We start from the raw sequence: 25,385 nt of genomic DNA, 5'->3' as shown, positions 1-25,385 counted from the left end.
ATTGCAAATTGTTTCAATCAAATGTTTCCATCAGTGACCGGGTTGTCCGCCATGTTTGTTTATTGCGACCGTTTCGATGGGCGAGATGCGCAGACGACTACTGCGCAATGCTGCACATGCACCCTTGCATAACAAGAGGCACATGCGCACTTAGGAGCATCCAGTTTCGGGCGAGCGTCCAAACTACGGTACACCGCCAACAAGATACTTTTTAGCAGCAACAAAGTGCTTTTTCTACAGTTAGCGTAATATGGGGAAAAGTTGACTATTCCCGAATGGATGATTGCGAAGTCAACAGTAATTCTACTTCGATTTGGAAAATAGTAATGGTAACACGATTTTCGCGACTACATTGCACTTGAAACCTGGATGAAACAGCACAACGCACGCGAACACAGTGCATACAGAGAATAGCGGACATTAACTGCACACGTTTGTCTCTATTACACCGACCTTTCGTTCAAGTCGAAGTCATGACATGGTAATTGAAACGGGAAACATCACCGGGTCTATTTAGGATGTATCGATTTACAAAAAAATAAATGCACATTCATCGGCAGAGCTTGGTGTGAGAACACAGTAAGGGCTATCTTTAATACTGTAAAATGGCAAATACGTGCCCACCTGAACGCGACATGCAATGTCTGCAAACACTTGCAAACTTGTTGTACAATGCGAGGGTTTCATGCTTGTACAGAAAACAGTCTGTAACTTATCTGCCCCAATGTGTCTTGGCAGGGAGACAATTTTTATATGGTACACGTGTCAACATAGTAACCGATATTTACATCTTTTACTTACAATCAAAATCGGCGAATGACCCTTTGTATAGCTACATACAATAAAAATCGTTGAATAACCTTTCATATTTTCACTTCGCATGCTTTCCTGATAAACCTGCATATGCGGCTGCAACATCTGAAGTCGCAACTTTGAACTTGTCCATAACCAAAACAAAGACCAGTCAAGCAGAATTCCTTTTTTTCACTTTGACAACACAGTCACTCGATCTATGCACTTGTAAAATTGCAGAAAAAAATGTAGGAATAATTAAAACCGCATGCAACATACTGCCTTAGTAGGTAGAATTCGTTTGCGTAGAGGCAGAAGTGGAATATAGGTGCACATGTGATGCTGCCATCATGTGCCTGTAGGTGGCACTCATCATCATAAACGCACAGCTTGTCGTGGCAAATGTACCACGTGAGTTCATCTGATGCATGGTGGGCGAGAAAACTAACGAAAAGCCATGGACAGCTAACTGTGTTTGTGCAATAACATTGCGATTTCATCGGCGAAAATGTTTATCCAGATATAATTCGGTTATGCACCAACAAAACTATTCTTTGCCATAACAAGAACAACGAAGTTGTTGGCAAAATAAAGAGATCACACAGAGCAAGACTATAATTTATATCTGCACGTTCTAATTATACATGTCTATATACACAACACATTAAAGAGGTTGCCTCAACTTTATAAAAATAATCTATCGCATATTCACAGCAATGGCAGGACCAAATTCGTTTGCAAACACATTGAAAAAACATTTTGCTGTTGTTTTAGATGAGGTTGGTAGTAGTAACAATTTACTACATATTATAGAGACCAACAGACAAACAGTTCAAAACAAGGGAACTGCTACTATCACTCGGCTTGCACTACAGATTAATATACTATAGATTAAAGCGTTAGTAAAGATAAATTGATTGCATTTGCCATGAGCCTAAATAGCAAATTAAAGGAAGGAGTATTGTTTCTGAAAATAATCACTTTACCTAAAGCTGCAACAAAAATTCAGAAATAACAATGCTTCATGAATTTTTATATCGGGTAAACAAAATATCTGATTCTTAGGGCGCCACAGGGACGTCCTAGCACTGGGCTACACTAAGCACTGACCCTGTTTCCTGTAAATTACACCTCACAGCAATGCAAAATGTGCAATAGAATTTGGTCAAAACAACGTGTCATTGCACTAGTGCAATCTTGTTGGTTACAGTCAAACAGTTTGCTATTTAATATCTGGCACTCTATCAGGTTGGCCACTAGCCTATACATATTTCTACATTTAAAATTATGCCAGCTGCCACACAATAGCGACTAGGAGCTATGCAACTTATTCTGCAGACTGTGCTGCCAACACAGTCTCGGGTACACAGGATAAAGCATGCGACTTTCCCACCCACCATAACAAACCTCGCAAAGTGTGTCCATGCCACATTTCTGAACCATTTGTCGTGCGCAAAAGAACCTCTACACGCCGCTTTATGGCTACGAACGTACGACCAGCTTCAGAGACGGCCGTATCTCATTGTGATGTCAGTGGCATGCATGCTTTGCGAGGGTGATACATCACATGCGCATCCGCGCCAGTCACGAAGCCTCAGCCACCGCACTGATCACCTGAGTCACAGCCCGTGTAGTCAGTCGTACTTGATTGACGTCGGTGAACTCTTGAACAGGTGGCGGTGCAAGGCACTCCTAACACAGGTAGGCTATCATCGGGTCCGATGTGTTCAATGTTACTTTATTACGGAGGGCACAATCTATCACGCCACCTTCATCAACCGACGTCGCTGGAATTCCGTTACAATGTCAATAATGCGGGGCCACTGCTGCCATATCAATGCCATCACAAACACCAATATTGCTGTCGTCAGTATGCGAATCCTGTAGAAAGAGAAAAAGATATTACATTAATTTACATCCAGGTGCTTTAAAAATACGAATAAGCTATCAATTTTATTAGTGGGGTACTGGCTTAGTTTACTTTGTGATGGCTGTACGGCTTAACATGTAAATATCTAGACACCCAATTGTCAAATAATTCATCTTATGTATGTATGAATACAGCACTATCATGTAATGTAATGCCACTAGGATTAATACTTGTGTTATTGTACACACAATAAGTACATAGACTACTGATGCTACATGCTTTGTTTGTCTGTTACGTAGTAGGATTTCCCCAAATGCGCAAGACTTGCACATGAATATATCCGATTGCACACGAATATAATAAGATAGCTCCCACACAATAAAGATGTGTATTGAATTGCTGAATCAGATACCTATTACGTTCAGTTTGGACATCACCCGCACAGCATAGATAAAACACGAACGCACTCGCCACTTGAACCTCTGTAGAGTAACAACTACCTGTACTACACATTAAATTACCAGAGCCAATGGTCACCTACCTGGTTCTGAGCAGAGGGGTCAGTACGTTTGCTACGGTTGAGATGAGAACTAGAATGACTTGTAATACGGCGAGAAGGACGTTGATGAGTTTAAAGATAAGGGTGCGAGCCTGCGAACTTTCAAAGCCCTCCAAAGTCACTAGTTGCTGGTGCTGCTGCTGCAACTCTATCTTGCCAATCTGTAAACACAAGCATAAGCAACACAGGTAACTGCCAATGTATGATAAGTAAGCGCCTACACCACAGAATCACGTTAAACATAAAGCCAAGAGCGTATCTGGCATGCTCTTACTTAATTATTTATTATTTGTAGTATCATACTTAATATGCTATTGATAAAGCTACTGTTGTGCAAAATCAGTTTGGATTTGAAAACAAGGCCCAGACATTAACACATGCCTAAGGCATTGAATAGAAGAACATTTTATAGACAAACACTTCTGATACAAGGATGACCCTAAAGTTAATATGGTAACGGAGAAGCAAACAAGTCAATTGCACGCTAATTTTCAGCTAGTGGGAATATTAATGTAAAGTTGTCATCAGCCATAACTCAAAATCTAACAGTTTTTTTTGCCACAACTATTGCACCAATTTGGCAACCCAACTACTCCTAGTATTGGATAGGTTGTGTAAAACCCATAAATTTACCCTGGTCTGGCAGTTCTCTATTCCTTCCTGCATGTCTCGCGCCCTCTCCTCCATTTGATATTCCATCTTCTCTTCCATAGACGTGACCTCCTGCTTCAGGTTGAGAATCTCATTCTGGTGCAGCTCTGTCAGGTCATTCATCTGCCACTCAAGTCTCTGTAACACGTTAAACGCACACATACACATAGATTGAGTGTTTGTAACATATAAATATGCAAAGATTGTCTCTATAACACATTACACATACACATACACATAGACATAGTGTCTATAACACATAAGCAGATACAAATTTAGTTTCTGTAACGTATTAAACACACACATAAATATAGTGTTTGTAACATGCAAACGAACATAGATATAAGTTCTATAATTGATAAACACAGAAGTCTATGTGTCTGTAACACATGAGCAAATAAGTTTAATGTTTGTTATACAATAATATTATATATATATATATATATATATATAATATATATATATATAATAAATAGATAGATGATTTCACAAAAATACAGTATTCACTTACATCACATCTCTCTCTTTCATCCTGTAAGGCCTGACTGACAAGAGTCATTTGCTCAGAATTCTGGTTCTGTAAATAGGCAGCATTGGTAATCAGTGCAGCTGTGTCGTCTGAATTACTCAGTGAGCATCGACCAAAGAGAGGGAGAGGGCTTCATTTCAGTTTGTGCTATACATACCTCTTCCATATCTCTATATTTATGGGAGATAACAGATATGGATATGGTAGCAATATTTCATAGCTGACCATTTGACATGTACGTACACATCTTATAATTCTACTGTGCATAAATTCCATATTATCATACAAAGTTCTCACCAAGTATGCATATTTTCACTCTGACATTATAAATCACATCTTCACTAATGGAAAACCTCTATGTATAGAAAAAATAGTAAATTCTTAATCACAGATAAACCTTATTGTCTTTGTGTCCTGATTAACCTGTATTATACTCCATCCACAAAGGTTTGATTAATATGAGTATATTCTATTTGACAGACCATAGAAATAGTATTGAGTGAGTGCAAAACGGTTGGTTAACATTAAATTTCGATGCTCTGTATCGAATGAACCCAAAATCATGAATCATGGAAAATGTCACTGTGACTTTATGGCTAATATGGTTTAGGCACTACTTTTCAAAGAGGAAAAATTTGAATACTGATGCAGATATAATGGATTTTGTGTGTGTGCATAATATCTCAATGTAACAACATGATTATTGGTCTTGTACATCTTAAAATTGTACATTTATCAATTAAATTAATTCCCGACGAGGGTGCGTTTGTTTACCTTAAGGTGTTCACATGCATCCTGCAGGTCAGTCATCTTTTGTTTCTGCACTTCAAAGTCATGCATTATAGTCTCCAGCAGCGCCATTGGCAGTTCGGGTGAGCCTGGCTGGGCTTGTAGTGGCAGTACGTTCAGCTGGGACTTGTTTGGGCTGCACGTCAGGCCGTTGTTGATGCCAGAGCTCTTCGAAGCTATGCTGCTGCACTCATCCTCCGACTGAAACCTGTTAACGCTGAAAGACGAACAATCTCAAGTGAGTGTGGATGGTTGCCGCAATTGCGGTAAGTAACGTTCTCATGTGGGAAATAGCTGATATTTTTAATTAATCTGGCTACACAATTCCAATAATCCCAGAATAATATCTAGTCCTAATTTATAACTGTGACCTGTTGAATTACAGTTATTGTTAATGAAATAAAATATTATATATTTATTAATCCAGGAACAGCAGCTCTAACAATTGCACTTATACAGGCTAAATGCGATATAATTAAAGTTGTTATATATCATCAGGAGTGAATGATTATAATAATAGATAATAATCGTTACATAAGGTGTGAAGTATGTGCATTTTCTCAATGAAAATGGTGATATTTAAACTATTATTACTTGTTAATGGCGTCAACAAATAATAATTACGATTATAGGTGCGCAAATAAAAAACAATTACTGTGAAACACATTATAAGTAAACAAAAAATTCAAATGCTATAATGAATAAAAAATGCTGCTGACAATGGGGGCCAGTTCATAATTATCAACATTAACATACGTGTACAAACTGCATACAGTGTTTGTGGGGGGGGGGATTAACAAATAATGTATGCATTCAGAAAAATAATAAATATTTAATCATACTATTTGCTATGACTGAAAAATGCATTTTGGCAAGGCCTTATCATACTGGTACCATAGAGATGAGACATATGCAAATATACGAATTTGGTTATGCATTGTCTAGCATTTTACCACAAAACATTGGTGGCAAATATTAACATTAATTTGCACGTGTTACAGGGGGGAGGGGGCATGTAAAAGTGTACGGTTTGTATGCTTGCGATAATGATGATAACCCTGACCGACCCCCTAAAAGGAATATATGTACACTGATAGGTACAGGCAGCAGAAAATAGGATTGAAAGAAAATTCACATGATTGACAGCTAGTTGAGTGCTGACAAGTCAATAAGAAAAAATGCCAAATAGTTAAAGGGAAAGTTTACTCTAGGTTCTAGGGTTATTTTCAGCTAATTTAGGTTATAATTACGCTACATAAAAAGTTTCATGGTTCAATCACCATTAGAAATATTTTTTTTTAATGTTTCAAAACTAACGACTACAGTTTGATTACAACGACGGTGGCGCCACTCAAAGCGCACGATCGATAAGTTGCGCACTTTTCAGCCAAGGGCTACAGACTGAGGGGGTTTCTTATTTATTAATTTAAAAGCAAAAGGATTGTAATATCTTATAAACAACATATAGTTTCAGTTATAATATGGATAAATTTGCCCTAAAATGAATATCGTTCGGTTAAATAGCATTTAGGTATAAATATAATTGCACTTTTGTGATTAGCCCTCGGTCTGTAACGTGCAAAATAAATTGTCAAATACGCAACTTTTTCAGGGTGGCAGCACGGTCGTGGGTGTCATGGCGCCGTTCAAATTTCATAGCGTTGATGTGTAATTAATTATAACAATTAAATTAGGTATCTGGTAACAAATACGTGTGGGTATAGACGATTTGTTATACAGTAAGTACAGTTGTATGCAGTAAAATCCTAGAGGCTACTGTCCCTTTAACAAGCAAAAAACGAGTTAACTAACAAAGGATAGCAAACAGTGGTGGGTGTAGATACAATATTATATACCCTTCCAAACAATAACTGTAATAGTTTAACAATAAATCCATGCCTCCAAATACTGCTACTTCACAATTTACAATATAATTTTTTTCCCACAGTGAATGCCAGTGCCACCAGTGTCATGCATGTGCTGGTTAACAAATAAGCTACAAAATTAGATTAGTTGGTTAGCTGGTTATGTGGTAACTATTTACTTAGCTGCCCAATAGTGAAATTATGCAGTTAAATCATTGCTGCACGGTCTGCTAAATTAAAGCAACTATCAGCCTAACAGATCTTTTATTTACATTAAAACACGAATAGATAAAATATAATATCCCGGCTAATAATAATAATAATAATAATAATAATCTAACACATCCTGCGCAAATATTCTAATTGCATCGCCTATGTCCCAGGTTGGGACACGGCCAACCCAGAAGCCACCAGCTAATGCCGTGATCCACTTTGGAAATAATAATAATAATAATAATAATTACTATACTCACACATAAACCTTAACTACCAATAAATGCTACCTAGAACATTCATCCTCACACAATCATTGAATCATGGTAGCCTACTCATTGTTGTCAGATATCACATCCCAAACCACACTTTTGTATTCTTAAATGGATATCTGCCAATACCTATAATTGGGTGCCACCTTATTCAATATCCCAGCAAAAGCCATGTGTTTTCGGGGGCCAGGCGGTGGCTTGGTGGCATGGTCATGGAACTTAGAAAAACGGCATAGGTCTTCTCTGCTAAACCGCAGCAACCTAGGAATGGAGAAATGGGAGCGTGGATGCAGGGAGGAAGGGAGCGAGAGACACAGAGATAAACCGTGAGAGAGAGAGAGACAGAACGGGGACATGGAGGCGAGGAAGGGAGGGAGGGAGAGGGAGAGGGAGAAGGAGAGGGAGAAGGAGAAGGAGAGGGAGAGATAGTGAGGGAGGGAGGGAGGGAGAGAGGGAGAGAGGGAGAGGGAGAGGGAGAGAAAGAGGGAGAGGAGAGAGAGAGAGAGAGAGAGAGAGAGAGAGAGAGAGGGAGAGGGAGAGAGAGAGGGAGAGGGAGAGAGAGGCAGGGAGAGGGAGAGAGAAAGAAAGATAACAGACAGACAGAAAGACAGACAGATACAAAGAGAGAGTATGTGTGTTGAAGATAGCGAGAGCGCGAGAGCGCGAGATAGCGACAAATAGGACTAGGGGGTGGATAATTGTAGGGACAGAGACAGAACAAGATAACCAACCGACCGTATGTAACGCACAACCGACACACATGAGTAGCACATACCTAAACCACATAAACCACTCAAAAGAAGCTCCATCGTAGCTCGTAGATTCGCAAAATCGCTAAACCAATGGGTGGTTGACAGCTACTTCCCATCCTATCTAATTCGTGTTATCTAGCTGCCACGAACGCGTCTTACAAACACACGCAGTACCTGCACGCCGTATGCATGCCCCATCTCATCAGATCGATATTGCAATTGTGTGCAAGGCAACATCAATATGACAACGGTTGCAGTACATAGAACACACACACATGGCAGGTTTTCGCCAGATTTCAACGACAACGTCTGCAACGATGACATCCATTCAACAAGGACCGAACGTAGTTGAGCTATAATAAGCAGCGCACGCACTTCAACCACACATTGCTATCTAATATAATCCTCGGCAAATTACGTCTACACACGAATTAGTTATTCATGCATAATTTAACACGCAGCAGAGGCAGCTAATTCCCACAATGAATTGCACATGCTTTGTGCAGAGACACAATTCAAGGCATTAGCTGCCTGTTCCTGCCTGATAATGCTAGGTCTAGGTAGCTCACTTGTGGGGGCAGTTACACAATAAATGATAGATATGTATATATATATATATATATATATATATATATATAGACATATATTATATATACTTACACATATACAATCAATTTACATGTAATAGGTCAATATAAAGAGCTACGTCGGAAAAACCTTTTGCGATATGAAACTGCAGATGGCACCGAGTTACACACATTAAACGAGGGTAGTAAACCATGTTCTTACAGCAGCATAACTAAAGATTGCGGGTATCTCTAAAATTTCTACGAGGGGTTGTTGGTTTACTTTTGTAGTCTTCACCTTGAAAAACAAAAAAAACCTGCAACTTGAACCCGAGCCCGAAAACGGGATCGTGTATCTTCTGACCGCCCTATATCTGATAAATTATTTTTAGCATTACACGTCCTTTGTAAGTCTGTGTACCACAAATAAAAAAATTACGACCGGTAAGATAACACGCCCCAAAAATAACTACGAACTGAGAAGCATTGGATTTGAAATTAACAAGTAAAATGGGTAAATGAATGCTGTGGTGAACCCGCGGAGGAGGCATCTCCCATGTGGTACCTGTTAGTGTTAACAAAACTAACATATCCTCTACTGGCTGGCACAACTGTTTAGCAGGTTTCTACTGACATAGTAGCTTCATAATTTCGCTTCTTTCCACACAAATACCACCAACATATCATAGATTCCATTATTTAAACATAAATTAACAAAGAAATACAGAACATGAATTCATACGATCTCTTGAAATAATACTGCCATAAACAGTAAACAACAACCAAAAACAATAGGAGAAATATCAATTATCGAATCTCGATCGGATCGAATATCGTTAGGTCACAATAACTGCATGAAGACAGCTAAACGCTTGCAGATGATCCTGATATTATAATACATCTGGCACTCCAAATAGTTATTATGTTATTCTTGCTATACATACTATATGAATAAACGTACATGCAAAATTACACCTTGTACCAGAAAGGTGAGCGACACCTATTACATAGCCCCGAGCACCTATTATATATTCAAAATACAGCACTGAAGGGCAAACACCAATCAGGCAAGAATGGCGACACAAGCATGCGAAGTACACAGCAATATAGTTATGGAAAAGGTGAGAATCAATTAGTAATTCTGATCTAGATAGGTTAAACACCAAATAGAAATCCATCCCCGAGAATCGCCAATGTAGTTAAATTATGTTGCCATGAGACAATTCGTGGTGATCTGGACAAAAGGTTATAGAAATAGGTGCGGCGTTGGGATTAGGTGTTATTCTGGGAAGAGGAGAGATGAGATGTAACAGAATTCGAGCTTCAACTCGCTATCACCTTGCATATTTTGTGGTTTAATTATTTCATTATGGTCTGGATTTTGTTTCTTGTCACACACAAAACACGTCATGGACAGAACCATGGCTACTCAATTGTTCTTCTGCAGGCAAAATCATGATGTACTATATAGAGCATATAACATTTAAAAGTGAGCAAAGTGAGAAAAATATAAGAACACGGTATTGCAAGTAAGTAGGACACCTGGGTGCAGTGGAGTGGAGTGAGGGTGGGTTTTTTCTTGTTCAATGGTCAACACATAATTTAACGACCTCTTACTAGCAAGCTGTTAGCAGCATTAGTTAATAAACAGCTGCAAACAACAGACTAGCTCTTTGGCCATTGCATGACGAGCACTGCATTGTAAGGGGGATAGCTATGCTCACCCAGGGGGCTGGAAGATAGCCTCCAAGCGTGGGAATGTAGCGCTCCTGTGTTGCGCCCCTACTTTGGCAAGTTCTTCAGTATATGCCTTATTACCGCCCTTCCTATAGGGACAGTACACATAATAAACCTGCCATTACTTGTATGCGTGACTTACACGGGATTTGCGTAATGAGGTTAAATGTTTGTATAAATGCGCAACATTCGCGCTTGTCAACCTCAATGCTGCTGCTGCATACACTGTTAGAACACAGCTGGGACAGCAGGATGCAAACGCTCACGCATTTCAAGCATGACAGGAAAAGGCGTTGGTTCTACAAATCCAGTTGCAGTCCTCAACTATATACTATAGAAATAAATAACGACGAATTAAGGGAGATAATATAAAGACAACAAATATTAGTGGTAAAAGAATAAAGCATTTGCAGGAATACAAATTGAACTATTTATATGATGGCTATCAATCGAATGCAACAGAAAAGCACATCGTTTAAGCTAACATATTCTACTTATACTTGGACCCAAGCTAACTAGGTACGCACTTACAGCGTGATGCATTTACAATGACTGAGAAAGTGTGTCCTTGCATCAGCATGGAAAAGTTTGCATTTAGAACAAATATAAACACAACAAACACGCTGTCTGCCACAAAAATACTGTTACTGATACTCGCTTCCACAGTTACAGACCACGTTCTCTACCTTCATCATACATGTGACACACATGCACATGTCCATGCATGCACGCGCGCACACATACATTCGCACATATACACATAGACATACTTTGAGCTTACTTACCCAGAGATAATCTGCTGTGGGTCTGTTCGTGGAAACGTGGCACTTCCCTGGTTCGTAGGTCGGCTACCACTTGACGATTCATTCAGCATAGGGACCCGCCCACCGGTCCCTGCTGACTCCACTGAACCGCCACTGCTAGGCTCATCAACTGAAACAGACGGATGTAACATTCTACAAATCTTCTTCTATGAAGCGATTCTCAAGTCCGCTTAAACTACAGAACCACATGTACCAGCATACCGACATAATCCTGCATAGCTATATCACCCAACCCTGCATGCTTGCCGTGCAACATGGCTAGCTACATCCTCCAACCCTGCATGCCTGCAATGCAGCATGGCTAGCTACATCACCCAACATTGCATGCCTGCAGTGCACCATGACTAGCTACATCACCCAACCCTGCATGCCTGCAGTGCAGCATGGCTAGCTACATATCTCAGGCCTGTATGCAATAACTTACTGACTAATGAATTGATGTTGTCAGCACTTCCGAACTTGTTCTTTATCAAGTGAGCAAATTCTCGTGGCTTGGCCATCACAGTCCTGAAAGAAGTATATAAGTAAATTAAATTTCCCAATAGGTAGCCCTCTGAAACCCTCTGTACCATAGTGTCTTATTAAAGCTTTCTACCCTTTTGCATAAATTCATCTTTCAAGAGTAATTCAATTGAGTTTTCGAGTAATTGAGTTCACTTAACTATGTAGATGGAGTCAGAGACCGATTTCTCTAAAATCAGACACTTCCCACGAGCTTTTTCGATACTTCGCAATTCGATACTTTATTAATTACAATATCAAATGCTTGTTTGTTTACTCATATACTACAGTGCTGCAATGCACTCTGTAACGCCACTACTGACTCCCTCTATCCCCAAATACATACACGTGCAACATAAGGTTAAGAGCCATATACTATATATAATTTACTCACTTTTTAATAATATATAAAATTAAGACAAAACATCATTATCATCGCTATCATCACCATCATCATCGTCGTCATCATTGCCATCATTGTCATAACCAACAGTACTATCATCTTTCAACACGGCAACAATTATCATGGCTTACATCATCATTACCCTGACTTTCATCCCCTTCATCACTATCTCTACCGACTTCATTATCAACGTGTTTTAATCTCATTATATTGAAGGGCAATAGGTCAATTATAGGTCATGGTTTACTCCATGTAAACGCTGGGCTGTTAAGTATCCGACCTCAACCATACAAATTCACATCGTAGAGAATCTGTGGTGCACAAATATGCAGGACAGACAGTCCTATCGCTATTATGTATCATCAGACCCTGAGTGAGCTTAAAAACCGCGAGCCAATTATATAAGTTTTACAACATACATGTTTCTGATTATCCCTTACATATACCACCACTTCCTTCTGAATTTTATAACTCAACACATGATTAACTATTGATTTTCTGGTCAAAGGAAGTGGCTAGATACTTAATTTGAGTTTAGGTATTTATTTTAGTAATGTTGCTGGTACATAATGAACTTTAATAAATCCTGTGATAAGCATACAAAGTGGCTCTATTTCGTTTTATATTCCAAAACAACATATGACAAAAGTTTCAATAACTAAAATTGTCAAAATTATATAAAGTTTAAAAACAAGCATTTATTGCATGCTCAGCATTCAAGATGTACAAATTTGACAGCTTACATATAGCAGTAACATGCATCAATGGTCTGCAATCTACAGCCAGACAATACTACCAATGCAATAAATTATTAAATTATAAAGATGGTCATAGCGTTTTTGCTATATCATGCCACAGCAAAATGTTTCTAGTTTCTTGTGAATAAATTTACAGGAGCTAAGAGAACTTGCTTTACCTCAACTACTTGGTATAAAAAAAACATGGGCCTGGTCTAATTAAAGTGAATTGGTCACCTTAGTTTTAGTACTTGCCTATAACGTAACTTCACGTAAAAATAATAGCTATCAAATAACTATTGCAAGTGTTTCTGCTGTTAATCGTCCACAGTAAGATTATTCCCTTATCTTTTATTACCTTAGAGAAACACTAGTACCCATAATACTGCACACATCGACCCTATTGTCCAGGACAATAGGAAATCACACAGGACTTCAGTGATATCAGAAGTAGATAATAGGGGAAATTCCCTATTATCTACTTCTGGTGATATACATCCTGCTGTTGAGACGGATTATTTTATGTGACGGACCCATAGTAATTTCTTTTATTAATGACTCCTAGCTGGTATGTGACCTAATAATTCTATACGTGAGCATGTATATCCAGTGGCAACAGAGCGAGAGATGGAGAGAGAGAGGGGGAGGCACAGGGAGAGGGAGAGGGAGAGGGAGAGAGAGAGGGAGAGGGGGAGGTAGGGAGGGAGGGAGGGAGGTGAGGGAGGAAAATAGAGACGAAGATGGAGGGAGAGGGAGTGGGAGAGGGAAAGTGAGAGGGGGGAGCAAGCAGTAAATGTGTCATGCTGGAGATCAGAGTAGAATGTACTTTTGATTTCACTCACCCAGCAGCACTCTGGCTTACTGTATGTAGCCCTGACAAGCCACCTCAAATGTTTCCCATCATGCTATATGCATGCAGACAGGCAAAATACATTCAGTTTTACTGGCCTCGCAGATGCAGCAATATCAACATGTATGTATTTACAATACACAGCGAGGTTCTGCCAACCAATGCAACTCAGCAGACATATTTATATTTAACGTGCTTCCATTAAGTCCCATTGTTAAATTGCTTTTTTTGAAAAAAAAAGAAGCAATTCGAAGGTTTTAACTAAAGGGCAAATGCAGTAGTCTGTGATACTCATATCATACTGTATTAGCATGGCCTGCATAATTATGTAGGACCATGGTAATCCACATTTTAATGGATGTGTAGCTACAGGCAGTGGCCACGAAATCGCGATAACATGTGATTGCAAGTCAGAAACTGAACTAATTCCCCGCGACATTACACACTGTACTGCGTTCTACAAATGGAATAATGTGACAAACTAATAAGAAGGAACTGACGTCTTGGTGTCAATCCTGCCACTTTGAGTTAAACCACACTAGTAGCATGTACACTATCCGTTTCCTCAGAGCGTGTCAGCATGTTTGATTATGTGCACAAGGAATAACAAAGACTCCAGTAAACAGTGAATTTTACAATCGTGGTTATGTTTGTTTATACACCTGTTCACGCGTTTAGGTACGCCTGTTCATGAGAATGAAAACTTGATGAAATATATCTGAATTTAGCAAAGACGGGAACTTTACACTGTGGTTCATCATCAAAAACGGAAATGGGTTACTTTAATCATTTTTTATTGAGTGTAATTGCGTGCAGTGAAGAGGTAATTTCTAGAGAATATTAAACTCGAACGTTTTACTATTGTTTAATATTCCTATATTATATATGTTGGAAGAAAATGTCATAACAAAACTCTCAGTACACAGTTATCGGGCAAAAGGATTATATATGCTGATCAATAGCAAAAAAATCGGAAAAACAAGAACAAGCTACTATTCTGCTGCTGCATTGCTACTACCTACTGCTACTGCTTCTACTACTACTACCGTTAGTGTTACTGTTACTGTTGCTCCTATCATTGTTATTGCTACCACTAGAGCACCACGACCATATATCGTAACTATGAATACCTTAGTCGAACGCAGTTAGTTTTGTGCACTATTATACAGAGGAGACTCCAAGTCAGTTACTTACGCTGGGAACCGGAATATATATACCGCGCCTAATGCCCACTGACCTCTGCCCACTCAACTCCATTATATACTGACCATCTAATACCCCACCATTCACTTTATGCAGTTTAGTTGGACAGCGGCTACATCAGTACCTACTCTGCTTGTGAACTATGCTCCGGACTCCTTATATTACCCTGATGAAAGTGCACTATATAGCCACATAACATTTAAAAACACTTACCCAGAGAATCCTGTTATTCCAGTTTTAATGTTAGCACCAACATCCCTGTAAAAACCACGTTCGTAAAAATTCAGAACGAGTTCGTCTTCACTTAATTGATATCAAAAATTGTAAAAGATATTTAAATGCTTAATTTTTTTTAAATGATGGAAACAATGACATCTATCATTCTGTGTCACCCACGACTTTGTAACTATGCTAGGTTTAACCAAAAAACAAGAGTAAGTAGAGCAAAGCTCTGAATGCAGCAGGCCCAGCAATAGCTATTGCACTATTAGTGGCAAGTTAGTGAAACAGTTATTAAAACCCCTTGTTAATAGTTCCTATAACTGTTGTTTTAGTATCATAACGCTGGAAAGCAGGCAAAGCAGCTACACTCATCAAGTTTCTTGGTCTGAAAACATTAATTAAACGGAACACAGCAATGTCCATCTTTAAGCCAAAGTAATAATACTGAAATACTAGGGATGTAAATACGATGTTGTAACTACAGCAAGAAATGTCAACACTAGCACAACATCAGTGAGCAGTGGATAAACAATTGAGTGTGCGATGCAATTAGACGCTATTTGCTGAGTATGCAATAATATCACATTTTTGTTCATCCCTGACACATTCATCACGCAATCGTTTAATCACTAATAGTCACATTCCTGCCAAATTTTGACTTGGCATTCTATAAAAAAGTGACCTATAAAAGAATCGGCGATACCTACTTGATACCCTGCCCCATGTCCTTGATGACCCCTATCGGATGTCTGTGCGTTGGCCACTCCCCAGCCTGTAGGCAGCGGATATGGCTCTTGTAGCCCTCCAGCTTCTTCTGCAAGCTCTGAATCGATTGCTGAGACTTGTGGTTTTTACTCTCGAACATCTGAAAGTGGTCAGTAATGACAAACCAAACAAACCGCAATGGTACACATATATACATACGCGCATGGGGTGTGGGTGTGCGTCCCGAGCGGGTCGTTGGTGGTCAGGGGTGGCTGAGAGCCAGCAAACATAGCACACATTCTAGCACACACTATACGACAGCATTTCTATCTCATACATTTGCTCCTGCAATTTTTTTTGCAGGACGAAGTGATGCAGCAAACATTCATAGACACTGTCAGTAGGTGAAAAGGCTATCAGTGATGAAAGTGGCAGACCATGTTTCATGTTTACCTATAACAAATATTTCGAGAGGTCTTGTTTGCAACTGTTTAAATAATTGCCTTATGAGATTAAACCGTGAATGTATGAATTAATGAAAGTGTCAATGACACTGTAGCTCACCACAAATAACGTTTTTATAATATTCAGATTTAGGCACTGCCTAAAAGCAGAGCTCTCGACGTGTAACGTGTAAGATTGAGAGGATACGCTTATTCCACGTAGCTGCTATGTACCACGTGACAATGGTGTTTCCTGCCATAACACAACTTTTGTCAAAGGTTAATGGTTGCATGGAAGTGTTTACTTCGTATGAGTTTTTCTAGGCGGTAGCACACGGTTGCCATCTGTATATCGCAATAATAATTTATAAACCAAAATGAATCACAATTTGTGACAGTAGATGGCGCTATACCCGCTTTGTAGCGATGGCGTTCGAAATAATAGGTTATGCTGGCGTTCCGACATGTTTTGTAAAACTTTACTCTAATATAGACGTTTTATCGGCAGGGTGGAGAGGAAATACCAATTTTGGCATTAAAGATATTGTCAATGAAATCTTGTAAAACGAACCAGACGAGTGTGACACCACAGACTGTTTGTTATCTGCGTTTTTTGCATAATATGCATAAACCTATCTAATTTGCATAATTTTTTTTAAATATCAAAACCCCTAGCCCTTATTCATTCACATACCAAAAATAAGGCCCAAAATCCGTTGAGCCTGAACTGATTAATGGCAATTCCCATTTTTTCCAAAAAATTGCCGTGGCTCGAAAGTACGTCGACTGGCGTGCTCCAAAATAGGACGTTCCATATGGGAGCATAGCAGTAACAACTATACCCAATTTCAAACATGTGGGTAAAACAGTTCCTGAGTTATCGTTGACCGAAGCGAAATGTTGACGGACGGACGTACGACGGACGACGACCCATGGCAATAGCTCAGCTTGACGATGTCAAGGTGAGCTAAAAATGAAACGATAATACAGAATCGAAATCAATTATACCATATATATCACAAGGATTACTGATTGGCCAATACTTGATAGATATAACTATGAAATGTCTTTGGCAAGGAGCGGTTACAGTAACGGTTAACAGTACAGTACTTTTACTGCATGTAACCCCTTTTATCATTGTTCAGAATTTCTTAATCTAATTCATCACAAATTTCATCTGAAACTGTATTTTACTGAAACACCTTGTATTTGTGTAAAACTCTTTTAGATGGGATCAAATAATATTTTAATACACGTCTGTCGCTTCAAAACGCAATACCGCATCTAGACACTAGACTACTTCTATTATTGCATTATTTTTATATAATTTCCCAAAAAATTATAATCATCTAATATATATATATATATTATGTCTGATATGAAAGCTAAACATTTTATAGCTGCCTGCCTGCGCCTGGTATGCACCACTGTCCAGAGAGAACATCCTCCTCAAGTGAGGCATTTTACTAAAGGTTCTGCCCCCCCCCCAAAAACAACAACAACAACAACAACAACAACAACAACAACAACAACCTCACACCAAGTCAGAGGCAAAAATCATTGGCAAAAATTAAAAGGAGAGCACGTCTAAGTATGTACTAATTGTACAAGAATCCATCAAGCATATTCCACCATGTCAATCCATTCAGGATGCAGTCTAGTCACTCGCTCACGAACACATACAAGCTGCCAAATTGAAATCCACACATGCAGTTGGCTCGAGGGACGAATTTGATCGTGGATCTTCTTGAAATCAACTGCCTATTAACTAGGATCAGCATCATCCAAGCTGTGTGTTGCCACGTTGGGGAGTAGAGGCAAGCAGAGCTTGACCATGCCAAACGACAAGAGGGAAATTGGCTATTTGCCCTTTGAATTACACCCTTCAATACTGAAGCCCCAGCTTTTACCTGAACTGTTATCAGTTTGCTCCCCCTAACATATATAATGAATCTGAACACCGTATGTACAACTGTTAATATTTGTGTTGCTATTGTTTGTAGACACAAGCAGAGCTAAACGTTCGTGCCATTTTACTAGCTGTATTTAACCCTGCCAGATAACATAATGAAAGTGTCAATGACACTATAGCTCACCTTGGGTGTGATAGAAGAGGGAGATGATATTTAAAATTTGGTAAGTGTTTCATTTATGACGGACCGAAATGTGATCAAATGTCCTTATTCCCTGTTACATACTAATAGAAATTTCACTGCTTTGTTTCAGGGTTAGTTTTGATGCTAAAATAAATGTTTCAGATCTGAAAGTCTGAAATCTGGGGCCGTTGTCAGAAACAAAATTAGTCTTAACATTAACTTCCACTGGTAAACTGTTGACAGAAACATCGTAATGTTACGAGAACGAAAAATCCTCGGAAATTTCCTCCTAACATTACGAGAGCCCAGACCCTCTCGTAACTTTAATATTAAAATGAAAATAACACATTTAGACTAATAATTACAATTATAGTGATATTAGATTGTATATTAATGAGTAATATGTGTGTTTTTCTTGAAAAACACGTCACAAACAATAATTATCTACCGTTCGTAAAACAAAACAAAACAAAACATTTACAAATGGCATATGGTATTTGTTCTCTTGTTTTAAATACTCTGCACAGTGACCACGACTCTCGCGTCTCGTGTTACAGTGTCACATGTGAGAATTTGTCTTGTTGTGCAGAATAAATTCAAGACCGTGTCGATTTTCATCAAATATTATTTATATGTGGTTAGCCATCATAATATGCATAAATTACTGTGATGTACAATAAATGTGTATGAATTTGAATTTTGTGATCGATTCTCATCCAATCAGCAGCATTGTGACATCAAATTATGAAGTTCTTGTTATCGTGAGTTTTCTAATAGCTGCGATGTGTTTCTCTCAATGCTCCAAAATAGGACGTTCAAATCTCTCCCATATGAGTAAAAACTGTATGCAATTTGAAACATGTGGGTCAAATGGTTCTTGAGTTATCGTTGACTGTAGGCAGACACTGAAATGCATAATGAAATTGCCAAAATCTACCTAATTTGTCTAACTTAAAAAAAATATCAAAAGCCCTGTGATATGTTTTGGGGCCAGTCCTTATTCATTCACATACCAAAAATGAGCGAAATCCGTTGAACCTGAACTGACTTATGGCCATTTCCATTTTTGTCAAAAAGTGGGCATGGCTCGAAAGTAGGTCAACTGGCGTGCTCCAAAATAGGACGTTCACATCTCTCCAATAGGAGTAACAACTGTATGCAATTTGAAACATGTGGATCAAACGGTTCTCAAGTTATCGTTGATTGTAGCCAAATGTTGACGGACAGACGGACGGACGGACGGACGTACGACGGACAACGCCCCATGGCAATAGCTCATCTTGACGATGTCAAGGTGAGCTAAAAATATAATAATATAAACAAGAATTTCAGCAGTTCACAAACCTGCTTTAGCTTGGACTTCTCCTGACCTTCTGCACTTTCTGTCAGCTTCAGATACTCATTGACAGACTCTGAAACATGGGATAAGCCATTCATTGCACCTCGGTTGCACAGTATCATGCCGTGCTACTAATGCACGCATGGTTTGTGTTGTCAGTCGTCACAATATATGATTAATGACCATGCAGTAAATTCTGTGGCGACTGACAATAATATAGAGACTCTCATAAAGACAGGCATTTCAAAACGTTACAGCATGGGGGTGATGGTAAGGTATAGCCAGGTTACAACATTTATTGAATTTTCAACATATCTATAACATTGGCATACAATACTATCCTGGCATAGAGTTACTCTTCAGGCCTGATTGGGGATTGTTGTAGCAGCTTATATGGCACGAATTACAGTAGAAGTCCAAAAATCCGGATGCCAGAAATATGGACCACCTGAGAATCTGAATATTTTGAAAACTCTCAAATTTAACTCTCTGTTTAATAAACTAAAAATAAATAGTTAATTTGTATGAAATATCTTCCACTTTCATTTGTTTACTGTATTTTTCTTTTACAATGTTTATTTTTAACATTGTTGTCATGTTTACATTTTTGTCAAGTGTTGACTTTATTTTACTTAAATTACATTTTGATAAATGAAGCATGCTGTATTTGCTACTGAATAAACTATATATAAAGTTTATATGATCATCTCTTCTTTATTCCTCCTTAAATTTGAATTTTGAAAGCACTGCCTGAGAATCCGGGAAATCCGAAAATCTGGACCGACACAATCCCCAAGCAGTCTGGATTTTTGGACTTCTACTGTACCAGCAAATGCTACTTGATTCTGACAAGTTTTGATCAGCCACCAGTGGGCAGATCTATAAATGAACATGCAGTTTTGCACTGACCAACGATTGTCGCTATGTGTGCATTTAACCTATCAACTGTTAGTTACCATCTAGTGAATTCTGTTCGCTTTTGATTTTTTCCTTGATCTTTTGTATTTTCAGATTAATCTTCTCAATCTCTAGTCGGGCCCGTACAGGGTCGACAGGGGTCTTGACTGTGTTGCTGTCGACTATGTCTGTGTCATCCATCATGACCTCGGAACCATCCGGTGTATACACACCGTGAACCGTCATGTCTGGATGCTGTCCAGACAACAAGACAACTATCAACACCAACAGTCTGCTTGATACCATAATGTGCAACACACTCAATGCAGCAAAGATACCAATTAGATTTTTACAGCAATTTCTAACTCACAGAATCATCTGAATTGCGTACTAACATGTGTTTAGCAGTACGGAATGCACATTAGAAATGTCTTTAGATGGGCGATTCTTGGACCCCACACACGCACGCACGTACGCACACACACAAATATCACACTCTATACTTTTTCAAAGCTAAATTCACATGTACTTGATGCCTAAAGGAAAAGTTCAATTTGAAAAATAACTATGGACAAATTTTTATAATGCCATCACTGGTAACACTAACAGCTGAGAAACGCCCAAGTCTCACTATCTCTACTGAATGAGAAACAATCTTAATGTTATACTCACCTGATGCAGGTAGGTTAATATAGATGAAGCCAAAACGCACAACAGCGAGACCCTTCCCCCTTACCTCAGACAGTGAGTCTTCAGCAACCAAAGCCGCCGAATCCAGGTTTTCGCCTGTGGAACTGCTCGCACTGCTTGCTGCTCTAGGTCTGATGCCGACGGCGCCACCTGGTGTGCTGTCTGACTGCCCTCGAGACAGACTTCGACTCGCTAAAAGTACAGATTAAAAAATGTGATTGTCAAGCACAAGTCACATACACAGGCATACTAATATTTTGTTGTATGAAACGAAAATAAAAAGAAGGATATCCCTGCACTAATTAAGGAGATATTCAGCCATACAATATTTTGAACTGATGTCAATAGAGATTAATCAACAGAGTAGTGTTTGAAAGAAGTGGCAACTGACTACGGTTACAATAGTTATACCATACTCTAATGGTTGAGCTTCTGGGTACTGCTAAGTTTACAGGTAATTACAGTCAGAATAGCTTAAAGCCGTATTGTCAGTGGGCTCAACACATTTGTACAAGTAGAATAGTGCAACAAGTTTAGGTAAATTGGTGATCATGAACTCACAAATGGTAAGCCAAGTTTTTTCACCATTGTACAGTTTTAGTTCTCAGACTTAAGTTAAAAAAAAATTGAAATCACTTTTAATCAAAAAAGATTGACAATCCCTTATTTTATTGTCCAGCACTAAGTATGCATAAAAAACATAACTGCTTAAGCTGAAAATAACCAGGTTGCAAATAAAGACCATAAATCTTTGCCAGACAAGTGCATTCATTCACAAGTATTGCAACACGGCTGCACATTTTTGATTGACGGCGACTATCATGTAGTACATCCCAACCCCCTCTGATCCCATCCCCCTACTACAAACTTCAGGACAGCATCAGTACTCATTCCTGCACATGAATACAATTATTTGAAAATTAAATAGAAGGTAAACACTGAAAAATTATAGCAAACCATGCGATTAATGCTCCGCAGAACACTGCACTAGCAATAAAATACACAATGTATCATTTTAGCATTCATAGATAGGTTTCTAACCATAGAACAGGTGTCGTCTAAAGCCCGGCACACACGTGGCAATTTTTATCGACAGTACTGGCTATTTTGTTGCCAGCAACAAAATCGCCGAGAAATCGCCGCACATGTGCGAGCACGTGTGCACTGCACGGCGATGGCGATTTTGATGCCAGAAACTCGTTGCTGGAATATCAAACACGTTTGATATTTGTTGCCAAGTCGCTGAACAATCGCTACGTGTGCGCTGACCAGGCGCCGGATTCAGGCAACAGTTTTTGGATTAACCAATCAAATGCATGATTTGAAGCACGTGATCAAATATGGCAGCGCCCACGTTCGTTTTCCACATGCTAAACGTTCGTTTGGTGCAATGGATTTCCGCATCACTGTGTTCTTCTTGCTTATCCTTGCCCCTACCAGTGTCAGAATTGCATTGAAATGATATTTTTTCATTCTAAAATAACGCTGGTACGTCACTGAATCTTCAAGCTCCAGTTCTCTTACTAAATTATTAAAAACACCACGCGAATCACGTTGCAGCACCCACGTACGTGCCCATGTACGTCTCTCTCTCGCTGCTGTCTGTCGACGACGCTGACGCATAATTATTAAATATATTCCAATAACTTGAAGAACGGCTATCGTGGTGTCAATGGGCGCTTCCATTTTGAACAGGTCACGTACAGTTCATACAGTGGTATGTTGCTGACAGATGGTTGCATTGTCGCCGGGTCCCGCACACGTGGCGATTTTTATCAACAGTATTGTCGATAAAAATCGCCAGTACTGTCGATAAAAATCGCCACGTGTGCGCCCGGCTCAAGGCTAGGTTAATTCTTCGATTGGTCACCAGCCTTTTTTTGACACCCAGAAAATGAAATCATGTTTCCATCTGAATTATGTGAAGAAAGCTGACCATAGGATGTAAAAGTGCACACCGACAACATAAATATGCAGATGCAATATAATGACCTGACTGGCAATGGTTTCAGACTGCTACACTAACGGGGTTCCAGATCACTACGTCAAGTGACCCCAAAACGGCTATTTACTGCAACATCACAGAAGACTCCATGTGTTTACCTCAACTTTGCTTACAAAATCTCAAAACTAACCTGGAAAATGTTACACTGAGCTTACAAATATGTCGATTTTGACTGGTAGCAGTAGTGAAGCTACAGAGATCAGACTTCACAGTTACCTGACGAAGACAGCTGCGCAGAATCAGCAGCCACTGTGGTGCCACTGCCAGTGCTGCGGCGATGCCCTACTGGACTCTTCTTTCGTTTAAACAACTCCGCTTTCTTCCTGCAACAGCAATACAACAGCACCGATGAGCAACACCTACCTAAGTAACAGCTCGGCAGATAAACTGCATAGATGGAAATGCATAGTTTGCCAAGCCCACCATTAAGCTACATTATAACTACTATACCACCTTGATGAAGCCATCTTCAATTATGGGTAAGTTTTTATCTTGGATGGCAGGGGTCATATTAACAGAATATATAATTTGCTCTGCTGTGTTATTCCTCTAGGCTTGTTTCGTTAGTTTATAGCTACTCAAAACAATAGTAACACTACAGCACAAAAGCCCTGTTTTACACATGAGGATGCACACATTCTAAACGTAAATACAATAACATTCTATTCGGTGCATTTCTGTTGTACATTGTTCCTTGAGTATGCTGGACATCTAGTGAATATCCATGCCTTTGACCAATGGCAATGCCTCTTTACTTATGTCGTGCAACTGGCTATCTGAGGTTTTCGCAGATCTGTGGGTAAATGAACATGTCCAGAAGGCGAGTTGGAGCTAGTAAATGTTGGAACCAGTCAACTACCAGTTTGTTGCCTTCTTGGCTACGATATCCACATTATGTATGCTGGTTGTTAGGGGAAACATCAAGAAACATTTAAGTTTGCTGCAAAATAATCAAGAAAACTCACATACTTAGAATGCAGAACCATGGTCTAGTTAACCGTTAAAGGGATACTAGACTCTAGGATTTTACTGCATACAACTGTATCGTCTATACCCACACGTATTTGTTACCAGATACCTAATTTAATTGAACATTATAATTAATTATACATCAACGCTACGAAATTTGAACGGCGCCATTGACACGTACCCGCGACCGTGCTGCCACCCTGAAAAAGTTGCGCATTTGCCAATTTATTTTGCACGTTACAGACCGAGGGCTAATCACAAAGATGCAATTATATTTATACCTAAATGCTATTTAACCGAACGATGTTCATTTTAGGACAAATTTATCCATAATATAACTGAAACTATATGTCGTTTATAAGATATTACTATCCTTTTGCTTTTAAATTAATAAATAAGAAAAAACCCTCGCTCTGTAGCCCTTGGCTGAAAAGTCGTTTTGCGCAACTTATTAGATTGTGCGCTTTGAGTGGCGCCACTGTCGTTGTAATCAAACTGTAGTCGTTAGTTTTAAAACATTTTTTAATAATATTTCTAATAGTGATTGAACCATGACTTTTTATGTAGCGTAATTTTAACCTAAATTAACTGAAAATAACCCTACAACCTAGAGTAAACGATCCCTTTAACTTGCATCTCTTTTAAGAACTACCTAGCTAACACGAGGATGCAGATGATCCCCGTACTGATAAAAGCTACATCCAGTCACCTACCCACAACTAAGCATGTACGCCTGGCTTGATAGTTATTATTCATGATTCTACCTGCTTCAAGCTGGTTGGCAAGAAACACCGTGCGCACAACATGCAGAGATCTGATACCATGTGTTTCAACAGTTATTAAACTGATGGATGACCTGCAGCTAGATTAATGAAAGCCATCACCCAAGGGGAAACACTCCTACTA

General features: G+C 39.1%; 1 protein-coding gene across 6 annotated transcripts in view; it reads right to left on the bottom strand.

Annotated features, from left to right (window-relative positions):
- Nucleotides 1–220: 220 nt before the first annotated feature.
- Nucleotides 221–25,385, bottom strand: part of LOC106816844 (transmembrane and coiled-coil domains protein 1-like) — a 99,020-nt gene continuing 73,855 nt past the window's right edge. For 4 of the 6 annotated variants that reach the window (XM_014821484.1, XM_014821492.1, XM_014821507.1 and 1 more), the window contains 14 exons: nucleotides 23,727–23,833; nucleotides 21,552–21,697; nucleotides 20,875–21,070; nucleotides 19,924–19,991; nucleotides 16,043–16,200; nucleotides 15,327–15,371; nucleotides 11,844–11,926; nucleotides 11,381–11,528; nucleotides 10,583–10,684; nucleotides 5,176–5,407; nucleotides 4,384–4,449; nucleotides 3,855–4,010; nucleotides 3,204–3,382; nucleotides 221–2,673 (listed from right to left, as the gene is read on the bottom strand). In XM_014821484.1, the coding sequence (XP_014676970.1) occupies nucleotides 2,553–2,673; nucleotides 3,204–3,382; nucleotides 3,855–4,010; nucleotides 4,384–4,449; nucleotides 5,176–5,407; nucleotides 10,583–10,684; nucleotides 11,381–11,528; nucleotides 11,844–11,926; nucleotides 15,327–15,371; nucleotides 16,043–16,200; nucleotides 19,924–19,991; nucleotides 20,875–21,070; nucleotides 21,552–21,697; nucleotides 23,727–23,833 (1,807 nt within the window). In that variant the 3' untranslated portion in view covers nucleotides 221–2,552. Of the gene's footprint in view, nucleotides 2,674–3,203; nucleotides 3,383–3,854; nucleotides 4,011–4,383; nucleotides 4,450–5,175; nucleotides 5,408–10,582; nucleotides 10,685–11,380; nucleotides 11,529–11,843; nucleotides 11,927–15,326; nucleotides 15,372–16,042; nucleotides 16,201–19,923; nucleotides 19,992–20,874; nucleotides 21,071–21,551; nucleotides 21,698–23,726; nucleotides 23,834–25,385 lie in introns of those variants that run through there. The other 2 variants (XM_014821499.1, XM_014821513.1) reach the window with 2 other exon arrangements.

Source organism: Priapulus caudatus, unplaced genomic scaffold, assembly GCF_000485595.1.
Source record: "Priapulus caudatus unplaced genomic scaffold, Priapulus_caudatus-5.0.1 Scaffold33, whole genome shotgun sequence".
Classification (NCBI taxonomy): Eukaryota; Metazoa; Priapulida; class Priapulimorpha; order Priapulimorphida; family Priapulidae; genus Priapulus; species Priapulus caudatus.
Note: the sequence above shows the minus strand (reverse complement) of the source record. Positions and strands in the feature narration are given on the sequence as shown.